The sequence below is a fragment of the Oncorhynchus mykiss genome, chromosome 26 (assembly GCF_057628025.1).
Source record: "Oncorhynchus mykiss isolate SJ-2025 chromosome 26, ASM5762802v1, whole genome shotgun sequence".
NCBI classification, from domain to species: Eukaryota; Metazoa; Chordata; class Actinopteri; order Salmoniformes; family Salmonidae; genus Oncorhynchus; species Oncorhynchus mykiss.
Genome location: NC_143047.1, coordinates 18,957,159 through 18,969,722, shown reverse-complemented (window position 1 = coordinate 18,969,722; position 12,564 = coordinate 18,957,159). Strand labels below are relative to the sequence as shown.

Genomic DNA, 12,564 nt, shown 5'->3' with positions numbered 1-12,564 from the left:
ATGTATGTATGTATGTGTGTGTATATACAGTGGGGCAAAAAAGTATTTAGTCAGCCACCAATTGTGCAAGGTCTCCCACTTAAAAAATGAGAGAGGCCATCATTTTCATTCAACTATGACAGACAAAATGAGAAAAAAAATCCAGAAAATCATATTGTAGGATTTTTACTGAATTTATTTGCAAATTATGGTGGAAAATAAGTATTTGGTCAATAACAAAAGTTTATCTCAATACTTTGTTATATACCTTTTGTTGGCAATGACAGAGGTCAAACGTTTTCTGTAAGTCTTCACAAGGTTTTCACACACTGTTGCTGGTATTTTGGCCCATTCCTCCATGCAGATCTCCTCTAGAGCAGTGATGTTTTGGGGCTGTTGCTGGGCAACACGGATTTTCAACTCCCTCCAAAGATTTTCTATGGGGTTGAGATCTGGAGACTGGCTAGGCCCCTCCAGGACCTTGAAATGCTTCTTACGAAGCCACTCCTTCTTTGTCCGGGCGGCGTGTTTGGGATCATTGTCATGCTGAAAGACCCAGCCACGTTTCATCTTCAATGCCCTTGCTGGTGGAAGGAGGTTTTCATCAAAATCTCACGATACGTGGCTCCATTCATTCTTTCCTTTACACGGATCAGTCGTCCTGGTCCCTTTGCAGAAAAACAGCCCCAAAGCATGATGTTTCCACCCCCATGCTTCACAGTAGTTATGGTGTTCTTTGGATGCAACTCCAAACACGACGAGTTGAGTTTTTACCAAAAAGTTATATTTTGGTTTCATCTGACCATATGACATTCTACCAATCTTCTTCTGGATCATCCAAATGCTCTCTAGCAAACTTCAGACGGGCCTGGACATGTACTGGCTTAAGCAGGGGACACGTCTGGCACTGCAGGATTTGAGTCCCTGGCGGCGTAGTGTGTTACTGATGGTATGCTTTGTTACTTTGGTCCCAGCTCTCTGCAGGACATTCACTAGGTCCCCCCGTGTGGTTCTGGGATTTTTGCTCACCGTTCTTGTGATCATTTTGACCCCACAGGGTGAGATCTTGCGTGGAGCCCCAGATCGAGGGAGATTATCAGTGGTCTTGTATGTCTTCCATTTCCTAATAATTGCTCCCACAGTTGATTTCTTCAAACCAAGCTGCTTACCTATTGCAGATTCAGTCTTCCCAGCCTGGTGCAGGTCTACAATTTTGTTTCTGGTGTCCTTTGACAGCTCTTTGGTCTTGGCCATAGTAGAGTTTGGAGTGTGACTATTTGAGGTTGTGGACAGGTGTCTTTTATACTGATAACAAGTTCAAACAGGTGCCATTAATACAGGTAACGAGTGGAGGACAGAGGAGCCTCTTACAGAAGAAGTTACAGGTCTGTGAGAGCCAGAAATCTTGCTTGTTTGTAGGTGACCAAATACTTATTTTCCACCATAATTTGCAAATAAATTCATTAAAAATCCTACAATGTGATTTTCTGGATTATTTTTTTCTCATTTTGCCTGTCATCGTTGAAGTGTACCTATGATGAAAATTACAGGCCTCTCTCATCTTTTTAAGTGGGAGAACTTGCACAATTGGTGGCTGACTAAATACTTTTTTGCCCCACTGTATATATATGGATGAGCGATGGTCGGGTGGCATAGGCAAGATGCAAGACATGGTAGAAAATACAGTTGAAGTCGTAGGTTTACGTACATCTTAGCCAAATACATTTAAACTCTGTTTTTCACAATTCCTGACATTTAATCCAAGTAAAGATTCTCTGTTTTAGGTCAGTTTGGATCACCACTTTATTTTAAGAATGTGAAATGTCAGAATAATAGCAGAGAGAGTGATTTATTTCAGCTTTTATTTCTTTCATCACATTCCCAGTGGGTCAGAAGTTTACATACACTCAATTAGTATATGGTAGCATAGCCTTTTAAATTGTTTAACTTGGGTCAAACATTTTGGGTAGCCTTCCACAAGCTTCCCACAATAAGTTGGGTAAATGTTGGCCCATTCCTCCTGACAGAGCTCATATAACTGAGTCAGGTTTGTAGGCCTCCTGGCTTACACACGCTTTTTCAGGTCTGCAGACAAATGTTCTTTAGGATTGAGGTTAAGGCTTTTTGATGGCCACTCCAATACCTTGACACAAAGTGTGCTTGGGGTCATTGTCCATTTGGAAGACCCATTTGCGACCAAGCTTTAATTGCTCCCAAGGATGAACCAGACTTGTGGAGGTCTACAATTATTTTCTGAGGTCTTGGCTGATTTCTTTTGATTTCCCCATGATGTCAAGCAAAGAGGCACTGAGTTTGAAGGTAGGCCTTGAAATACATCCACGGGTACAACTCCAATTGACTCCAATGATATAAATTAGCCTATCAGAAGCTTCTAAAGCCATGACATATTTTTCTGGACTTTTCCAAGCTGTTTAAAGGCACAGTCAACTTAGTGTATGTGAACTTCTGACCCCCTGGAATAGTGATGCAGTGAAATAATCTGTCTGTAAACAATTGTTGGAAAAATTACTTGTCATGCACAAAATAGATGTCCTAACCGACTTGCCAAAACTATAGTTTGTTAAAAAGAAATGTGTGGAGTGGTTGAAAAAAGTGTTTTGATGTCTCCAACCTAAGTCTATGTAAACTTCTGACTTCACCTGTACATATGAGATGAGTATTGCAAGATATGGTAACTTTATTAAAGTGGCATTATTTAGATTGACATTTTATAAAGTGACTAGTGATCCATTTATTAAAGTGGCTAATGATTTGAGTCTGTATGTTGGCAGCAGCCTCTGTTAGTGATGGCTGTTAGTGACTTCTCTAGGGTAGGGGGCAGCATTGGGAATTTTGGATGAAAAGCGTGCCCAAATTAAACTGCCTGCTACTCAGCCATAAAAGCTAGAACATGCATATAATTAGGATAGAAAACACTCAGAAGTTTCTAAAACTGTTTGAATGATATCTATGAGTATAACATAACTCATATTGCAGGCAAAAACCTGAGAAAAAATCCAACTAGGAAGTGGGAAATCTGAGGTTTGTAGGTTTTCAACTCATTGCCTATCGAAGAGGACAGTGGGATATTGGTCATATTGCACTTCCTAAGGCTTCCACTAGATGTCAACAATCTTTAGAACCTTGTTTGATGCTTCTACTGTGAAGTGGGGGCGAATGAGAGGGGAATGAGTCAGAGGTCTGCCAGAGAGTCACGAGCTCAGTCTCACACGTTCACGTGATAGTTAGCTCTGTTCCATTGCAATTCTACAGACAAAGGAATTCTCCGGTTGGAACATTATTGAAGGTTTATGTTAAAAACATCCTAAAGATTGATTCTATACATCGTTTGTCATGTTTCTATGGACTGTAACTGAACTTTTTGACTTTTCATCTGCTCCCAGTGATCGCGTCGTGTGTTTGGATTGTGTACTGAACGCGTGAACAAAAGGAGGTATTTGGACAAAAGGATGGACATTTTCTAAAAGAAAAAAAAACATTTATTGTGGAACTGGGATTCCTGGGAGTGCATTCTGATGAAGATAATCAAAGGTAAGTGAATATTTATAATGCTATTTCTGACTTCTGTTGACTCCACAACATGGAGGATATCTGTTTGGGTTGTTTGGGCTCTGAGCGCTGTACTCAGATTATTTATTGCATGGTATGCTTTTTCCGTCAAGTTAAAAAAAAAATCTGACACAGCGGTTGCGTTAAGGAGAAGTGCATCTAAAATTACATGCATAACAGTTGTATCTTTTAGCAATGTGTTATGAGTATTCCCGTAAATTGATGTGGCTCTCTGCAAAATCAAAGGATGTTTTGGAACTTCTGAATATAAGGCGCCAATGTAAACTCAGATTTTTTTATATAAATATGAACTTTATCGAACAAAACATACATGTATTGTGTAACATGAAGTCTTATGAGTGTCATCTGATGAAGATCATCAAAGATACATTTTTTTCGATATTTCTGCTTTTTGTGACTCCTCTCTTTGGCTGGAAAAATGGCTGTGTTTTTCTGTGACTTGGCTCTGACCTAACATAATAGTTTGGTTTGCTTTCGTCGTAAAGTCTTTCTGAAATCGGACACTGTGGCTGGATTTACAACAAGTGTATCTTTAAAATGGTGTAAAATTATTGGATTTCTGTTGTTTTGAATTTGTCGTCCTGCAGTTTCACTGGCTGTTGACGAGGTGGGATGCTACCGTACCCTAGAGAGGTTAACAACCTGATGACCTTGAGATGGAAGCTGTTTTTCAGTCTCTCGGTCCCAGCTTTGGTGCACCTGTACTGACCTTGTCTTCTGGATGGTAGTGGGGTGAACAAGCAGTGGCTCAGGTGGTTGTTGTCCATGACAATCTTTTTGGCTTTCCTGTGACATCGGGTGCTGTATGTGTCCTGGAGGGCAGGTAGTTTGCCCCCGGTGATACATTGTGCAGACCGCACCACCCTCTGGAGAGCCTAGCGGTTGTGGGTGGTGCAGTTGCTGTACCAGGCTGTGATGCAGCTTGACAAGATTTTCTCGATTGTGCATCTGTAAAAGTTTGTCAGAGTTTTGGGTGACAAGACAAATTTCTTCAGCCTCCTGAGGTTGAAGAGGCACTGTTGCGCCTTCTTCACCACACTGTCTGTCTGGATGGACCATTTCAGTTTGTCTGTGAAATGTGTACGCGGAGGAACTTAACTTTCTAGCTTCTCCACTACTGTCCCTTCGATGTGGATAGGGGGGTGCTCCCTGTGCTGTTTCCTGAAGTCCACGATCTTCTCCTTTGTTTTGTTGACTTTGAGTGAGAGGTAGGTCTCATAAATCAATCAATCAATCAAATGTATTTATAAAGCCCTTCTTACATCAGCTGATATCTCAAAGTGATGTACAGTAACCCAGCCTAAAACCCCAAACAGCAAGCAATGCAGGTGTAGAAGCACGGTGGCTAGGAAAAACTCCCATGAAAGGCCAAAACCTAGGAAGAAACCTAGAGAGGAACCAAGCTATGAGGGGTGGCCAGTCCTCTTCTGGCTGTGCCGGGTGGAGATTATTACAGAACATGGCCAAGATGTTCAAATGTTCATAGATGACCAGCAGGTTAAAATAATAATAATCACAATGGTTGTCGAGGGTGCAACAGGTCAGCACCTCAGAATTAAATATCAGTTGGCTTTTCATAGCCGATCATTCAGAGTATCTCTACCGCTCCTGCTGTTTCTCTAGAGTTGAATACATTAGATCTGGAACAGGTAGCACGTCCGGTGAACAGGTCAGTGTTCCATAGCCGCAGGCAGAACAGTTGAAACTGGAGCAACAGCACGACCAGGTGGACTGGGGACAGCAAGGAGTCATCAGGCCAGGTAGTCCTGAGGCATGGTCCTAGGGCTCAGGTCCTCCGAGAGAGAGAAAAAGAGAGAGAATTAGAGAGAGCATACTTAAATTCACACAGGACACCGGATAAGACAGCAGAGATACTCCAGATATAACAGACTGACCCTAGCCCCCTGACACAAACTACTGCAGCATAAATACTGGCGGCTAAGACAGAAAGTGTTGGGAGACACTGTGGCCCCGTCCGACGATACCCCTGAACAGGCAGGATATAACCCCACCCACTTTGCCAAAGCACAGCCCCCCTACCACTAGAGGGATATCTTCAACCACCAACTTACCATCCTGAGACAAGGCCAAGTATAGCCCACAAAGAATTCCGACACGGCACAAACCAAGGGGGGACGCCAACAAGCCCACTACTGTTGTGTCGTCTGCAAACTTTATGATTTAGTTGGAGGGGTGCTTGGCTGCGCAGTCATGGGTGAACAGGGAATACAGGAGGGGGCTGAGCATGCACCCTTGTGGGGCCCCAGTGTTGAGGGTCAGCGACGTGGAGATGATGTTTCCTACCTTCACCATCTGGGGGCGGCCCGTCAGGAAGTCCTGGACCCAATTGCACAGGGCGGGGTTGAGTCCCAGGGCCTCAAGCTTAATGATGAGTTTGGAGGGTATTATGGTGTTGAATGCTGAGCTGTAGTCAATGAATAGCTTCTTACGTAGGTATTCCTCTTGTCCAGATGGGATAGGGCAGTGTGATGGCAATTGCATCATCTGTGGACCTATCGGGGCTGTATGCAAATTGAAGTGTGCCTAGGGTGGCAGGTAAGGTGGAGGTGATATGATCCTTGACTAGCCTCTCAAAGCACTTCATGATGACAAGTGAGTGCTACAGGTGGCGATAGTCATTTAAAAACTGCATAGTTTCCTAAGGACTCGAAGCGAGGCGAACATCTCTGTGGATGTATCTGTGGGTATTGAAGACTCAGTTTAATTTAAAAAAAAATAATCTTCAGTGTTTAAGCTCTGCATCTTTGTAGGTGCCAGGGGTAGATGCAGTGAGAAGTCCAGCATTTTCCATTCTTTTGACATAGCTCTTGTGTAGTGGAATACACACAAATAAGTTAAGCCCAAGGGATTGCTGGAATATGACCCCTGGGCATGGCCAAGCCTGTTAGGATTTTTATACATTTACATAGGCTGAAAATGCCTGAAACAAAGAGGGCTATGTTCAAGAGACATTACAGTTTTTTCCCCCTCATATTCATACGCCTCTTTAGGAACCTCTGAGGCCAGCTCTTCTGCAGTTACCATGAATATGAATGCTTTGATGGAGCTCTAATGTATGTGTTTCACTTTGAGACATCCAAATGAGGGCGTGCGTCGCTCGCTATAAAAGGCGCTATAGAATGGCCCGGTGCTGAACACACACATTTCAAGTTTGACTATATATGCACATTTGAATTTCCTGTTGAGTAGCAATAGCACCTTCCCTCCCACATATCTCAGTCTTGTGCACAGTCATTATTATGAAGCACATTCTCTTTGTTCTACTGAGGTCACTCACTGGCTCCTCTCTCTCACACCCCTGAGTCACCCTGACCTGTGAATATGTGTGAAAAATAGACTTTGCACGCAAGGTGGGTAGGTACTGCTGATGGGGGGGCTAACCGACCTCGCACCAAAAGGGCATGTGTCTCCGCTCTGCTACCAGGAGCGCGTTAAACCTGGCAGCCCAGAAACCTTTCCTCTTCCTCGGTCTGAGCTGCAGGTGTCTGGGTTTATGCACCCTGCTTGTCCTCCCACAACACACCACAGTAAAGCAGAGTAGAGCAGCACAGCACTCCTGACAACCACCCGCTGTTTCCCGAGCTGCACCGCTACAACACAAGCCAAAGAACACACATTTTCAAGGAACTCTTCATTTTCCATTCCTGCCTGACCCTTTTTCACCTCTCTCAGTTTAATGTCTTCATGTAGCTAAGCTGTAATAGTGTTTCCACTCAGTGGCCCTGGGGAAGGATCGAGGGGGTCATGGGGCAAGGCTGCCTCTCTCTGTGTCTTTTGCTATGGGAAGTAGGTGGGTGGAGAGGACTGACTCAAGTATTGAGCTCTAATCCCCACTGTAGCCTGCTAACAACAAGGGCTCTGAGGAGAAACTATGCCATCGTTCAGCAGATGAGAGGCGGGGGGGAGGCAGTCAGTGGAGATGGATCTCTATTGGCCAGAGGAGGGGATGAATGTAATGGACATAAAAAGGCCCAATCACAAAGCTGCCTATTCACAAGACTTTAAATACATGGACATGACAGGAGTGTTTTAGTACTGTAATTCCTGTATTCATGTCGCAATATAAACATATGCCATGCAGTAGGGTACGAAAATCATGACAGTTCTATATATTACATTTCTATCTGCAACTGACCATACTGTGTGTTAGGCCAAGCTGCATACACCCCTGAGGTCACAATCTGCCTTCTCTCAACTGCAAAATGGAGAATGCAGACACTACACACTGAAATAGATCTCTATTCAAAGCTAGCAGCCAGGACATTTCTCTTACTTGTTCATGTCAATCGTCACATCGGCTATTGTTCACAGTTTAGATGTGAGGTCATATAGTCTTCTTATTTACATTGTCTAAACCAGGAAGTGTTTGTGTAGAGCAGTATGTTTCATGAGGGAGAGAGGTAGCTAGGTTAGGAGAGGGTGCTTAGCAGCAGCACCCAGTGGACCACTGCAATAGAACTCACTCGGGAGTGCTGATGTTCACGAGAGCAACAAGCCACTGCTCACTACACAGAAACACACAACACAGCATCTATGAGGCAACACATGGCACAGTTGAACCTAATGTTAGAAAATAATTTCAGTATAGTAATAATACACTGGACTAGAATGAGTTTAGTTGTTGAACTGTAAGTTTTAATCTTGTAAAATATGTCTGTAGATTAAACTGACAGTGAGTTTAAGGGCCACATTTAGAACAAGCTGTTTGGGGTGGTGTGACAAAAACAACACACCTCTTGCCTTCCTGGTTGCGATGTGATGAAATGTTAAGTGTATTGAACACACTCCAGGCCTCTTCCTGACCGTGAGGCCAGGTCAGGCATGGCTGAAATGAGAACTGGAACGAGAGACCGTGGACAGGGGACCAATCGGAGTGCAGATGCAGAGATTGCACTGCAAATCCTGCAGACAGTGGAGAGCAGAGCAGCATTTACTGACCTACATTTCACACAGGCCCAGTACACAGACTGTTAGCCTGCACACCCACACCACAATCACTATTCATTTATACTGATACTAAATACTCCTATTTAGCTTTGTGTGTGTTTCTCCCCTGGTGAGGAAGAACCACCAGAAGATGCTGGTGGAGGTTGTTTATGTTGCTGCGTAACACACATGAGCTGATGTGTTGTCAACCAGCCATCTTAGCAACAGAGCCTGCTATATACAGCAACAGACATGTACAGTATAACCTCTCTGGAATTAACTGTGTACTAAAATGGCTGCAATTTTATTTACGTAAAGATAATTTCTGGCCACTTTATATGACTACAGTCCAAGGTTCTCACGTAGCAAAGAGTCTCATTTGATCATTATCAGTTCAACAATGTTTACATCAGGACTTACAGGTCAAATTGCTGGATGTCTCCCCCCCAGTATACTCTTATCTTTTCGGATGCCTAGTCACTTTACCCTGCCTTCATGGACATATACTACATTACCAAAAGTATGTGGACACCTGCTCGTCGAACATCTCATTTCAAAATCATTGGTTATTTATATGGAGTTGGTCCCCTCTTTGCTGCTAGAACAGCCTCCATTCCTCTGGGAAGGCTTTCCACTAGATGTTAGAACATTGCTGTGGGGACTTGCTACCATTCAGCCATATAAGTATTAGTGAGGTCAGGCATTGATGTTTGGCGATTATACATGGCTCGTAATCGGCGTTCCAATTCATCCCAAAGGTGGACGATGGGGTTGAGGTCAGGGCTCTGTTCAGGCCAGTCAAGTTCCTCCACACCGATCTCGACAAACCATTTCTGTTTGTACCTCGCTTTGTAAGGGCCTTCCCCAAACTGCTGCCACAAAATTGGAAACACAGAATCGTCTAGAATGTCATTGTATGCTGTAGCGTTAATATTTCCATTCACTGGAACTAAGGGGCCTGGACCAAACCGTGAAACAGCTCCAGATCATTATTCCTCCTCCACCAAACTTTACAGTTGGCATTATGCATTCAGGCAGGTAGTGTTCTCCTGGCATTCGCCAAACCCACATTCGTCTGTCGGACTGTCAGATGGTCGGTTAATCGGTTACACCAGCCATTAGGTTGGTAGGTTTGAAGTCATAAACAGCGCTGTGCTTTCGAAGAGCTGCTGGCAAAACGCACTAAAGTGCTGTTTGAATGAATGCTTACGGGCTTAGTCTAGTGTGAGGCTGTTTGGCCATGGAAACCCAATTCGTGAAGCTCCCGACTAACAGTTCTTGTGCTGATGTTGCTTCCAGAGGCAGTTTGGAACTCCGTAGTGAGTGTTGCAACCAAGGACAGACAATTTTTTTTATGCGCTTCGGCACTTGGCTATCTTGTTCTGTGGCTTGTGTGGCCTACCACTTTGCGGCTGAGCCATTGTTGTGCATAAACATTTCCACAATAACAGCACTTACAGTTGACCGGGGCAGCTCTAGCAGGGCAGAAATTTGACGAGCTGACCTGTTTGGGAAGGTAGCATCCTATGACTGTGCCATGTTGAAAGTCACTAAGCTTTTGGCTCCCGAGTGGCCCAGCGTCGTTAGGGTTTGGCCGGGGTAGGCCGTCATTGTAAATAAGAATTTGTTCTTAACTGACTTGCCTAGTTAAATAAATAAAGGTTAAATAAATTAAAAGATTGCATGGATGTGTGCTCGATTTTATACAACTGTTAGCAACCAGTGTGGCTGAAATAGCAGAATCCACTAATTTGAAGGGGTGTCCACATACTTTTGTGTGTATATAGTTTATCTGGTACTCCCTGTATAAAGCTCCACACTGATATGGTACTCCCTGTATATAGCTCCACATTGATATGGTACTCCCTGTATATAGCTCCACATTGATCTGGTACTCCCTGTATATAGCTCCACATTGATCTGGTACTCCCTGTATGTAGCTCCACATTGATCTGCTACTCCCTGTATATACAGTGCCTTGCGAAAGTATTCGGCCCCCTTGAACTTTGCGACCTTTTGCCACATTTCAGGCTTCAAACATAAAGATATAAAACTGTATTTTTTTGTGAAGAATCAACAACAAGTGGGACACAATCATGAAGTGGAACGACATTTATTGGATATTTCAAACTTTTTTTAACAAATCAAAAACTGAAAAATTGGGCGTGCAAAATTATTCAGCCCCCTTAAGTTAATACTTTGTAGCGCCACCTTTTGCTGCGATTACAGCTGTAAGTCGCTTGGGGTATGTCTCTATCAGTTTTGCACATCGAGAGACTGACATTTTTTCCCATTCCTCCTTGCAAAACAGCTCGAGCTCAGTGAGGTTGGATGGAGAGCATTTGTGAACAGCAGTTTTCAGTTCTTTCCACAGATTCTCGATTGGATTCAGGTCTGGACTTTGACTTGGCCATTCTAACACCTGGATATGTTTATTTTTGAACCATTCCATTGTAGATTTTGCTTTATGTTTTGGATCATTGTCTTGTTGGAAGACAAATCTCCGTCCCAGTCTCAGGTCTTTTGCAGACTCCATCAGGTTTTCTTCCAGAATGGTCCTGTATTTGGCTCCATCCATCTTCCCATCAATTTTAACCATCTTCCCTGTCCCTGCTGAAGAAAAGCAGGCCCAAACCATGATGCTGCCACCACCATGTTTGACAGTGGGGATGGTGTGTTCAGCTGTGTTGCTTTTACGCCAAACATAACGTTTTGCATTGTTGCCAAAAAGTTCAATTTTGGTTTCATCTGACCAGAGCACCTTCTTCCACATGTTTGGTGTGTCTCCCAGGTGACTTGTGGCAAACCTTAAACAATACTTTTTATGGATATCTTTAAGAAATGGCTTTCTTCTTGCCACTCTTCCATAAAGGCCAGATTTGTGCAATATACGACTGATTGTTGTCCTATGGACAGAGTCTCCCACCTCAGCTGTAGATCTCTGCAGTTCATCCAGAGTGATCATGGGCCTCTTGGCTGCATCTCTGATCAGTCTTCTCCTTGTATGAGCTGAAAGTTTAGAGGGGCGGCCAGGTCTTGGTAGATTTGCAGAGGTCTGATACTCCTTCCATTTCAATATTATCTCTTGCACAGTGCTCCTTGGGATGTTTAAAGCTTGGGAAATCTTTTTGTATCCAAATCCGGCTTTAAACTTCTTCACAACAGTATCTCGGACCTGCCTGGTGTGTTCCTTGTTCTTCATGATGCTCTCTGCGCTTTTAACGGACCTCTGAGACTATCACAGTGCAGGTGCATTTATACGGAGACTTGATTACACACAGGAGGATTGTATTTATCATCATTAGTCATTTAGGTCAACATTGGATCATTTAGAGATCCTCACTGAACTTCTGGAGAGAGTTTGCTGCACTGAAACTAAAGGGGCTGAATAATTTTGCACGCCCAATTTTTCAGTTTTTGATTTGTTAAAAAAGTTTGAAATATCCAATAAATGTCGTTCCACTTCATGATTGTGTCCCACTTGTTGTTGATTCTTCACAAAAAAATACAGTTTTATATCTTTATGTTTGAAGCCTGAAATGTGGCAAAAGGTCGCAAAGTTCAAGGGGGCCGAATACTTTCGCAAGGCACTGTAGCTCCACATTGATCTGGTACTCCCTGTATATAGCTCCACATTGATCTGGTACTCCCTGTATATAGCTCCACATTGATCTGGTACTGGTACTCCCCGTATATAGCTCCACATTGATCTGGTACTCCCTGTATATAGCTCCACATTGATCTGGTACTCCCTTTATATAGCTCCACATTGATCTGGTACTGGTACTCCCTGTATATAGCTCCACATTGATCTGGTACTCCCTGTATATAGCTCCACATTGATCTGGTACTCCCTGTATATAGCTCCACATTAATCTGGTACTCCCTGTATATAGCTCCACATTGATCTGGTACTGGTACTCCCTGTATATAGCTCCACATTGATCTGGTACTGGTACTCCCTGTATATAGCTCCACATTGAGCTGGTACTGGTACTCCCTGTATATAGCTCCACATTGATCTGGTACTGGTACTCCCTGTACATA

The 12,564-nt window shown here is 43.5% G+C and overlaps 1 protein-coding gene across 5 annotated transcripts in view; it reads left to right on the top strand.

The window, feature by feature from the left end:
• The window catches only part of LOC110506534 (E3 ubiquitin-protein ligase arkadia-C), a 51,312-nt gene that overhangs the window by 13,274 nt on the left and 25,474 nt on the right, over positions 1–12,564 (top strand). Inside the window, exon 1 of one of the 5 annotated variants that reach the window (XM_090222322.1) lies at positions 3,389–3,531. The exons of the other annotated variants lie outside the window; for them this stretch is intronic. Coding sequence (XP_090078448.1) covers positions 3,516–3,531 — 16 coding nt within the window. The 5' untranslated portion in view covers positions 3,389–3,515. Of the gene's footprint in view, positions 1–3,388; positions 3,532–12,564 lie in introns of those variants that run through there. 5 annotated transcript variants of the gene reach the window in all.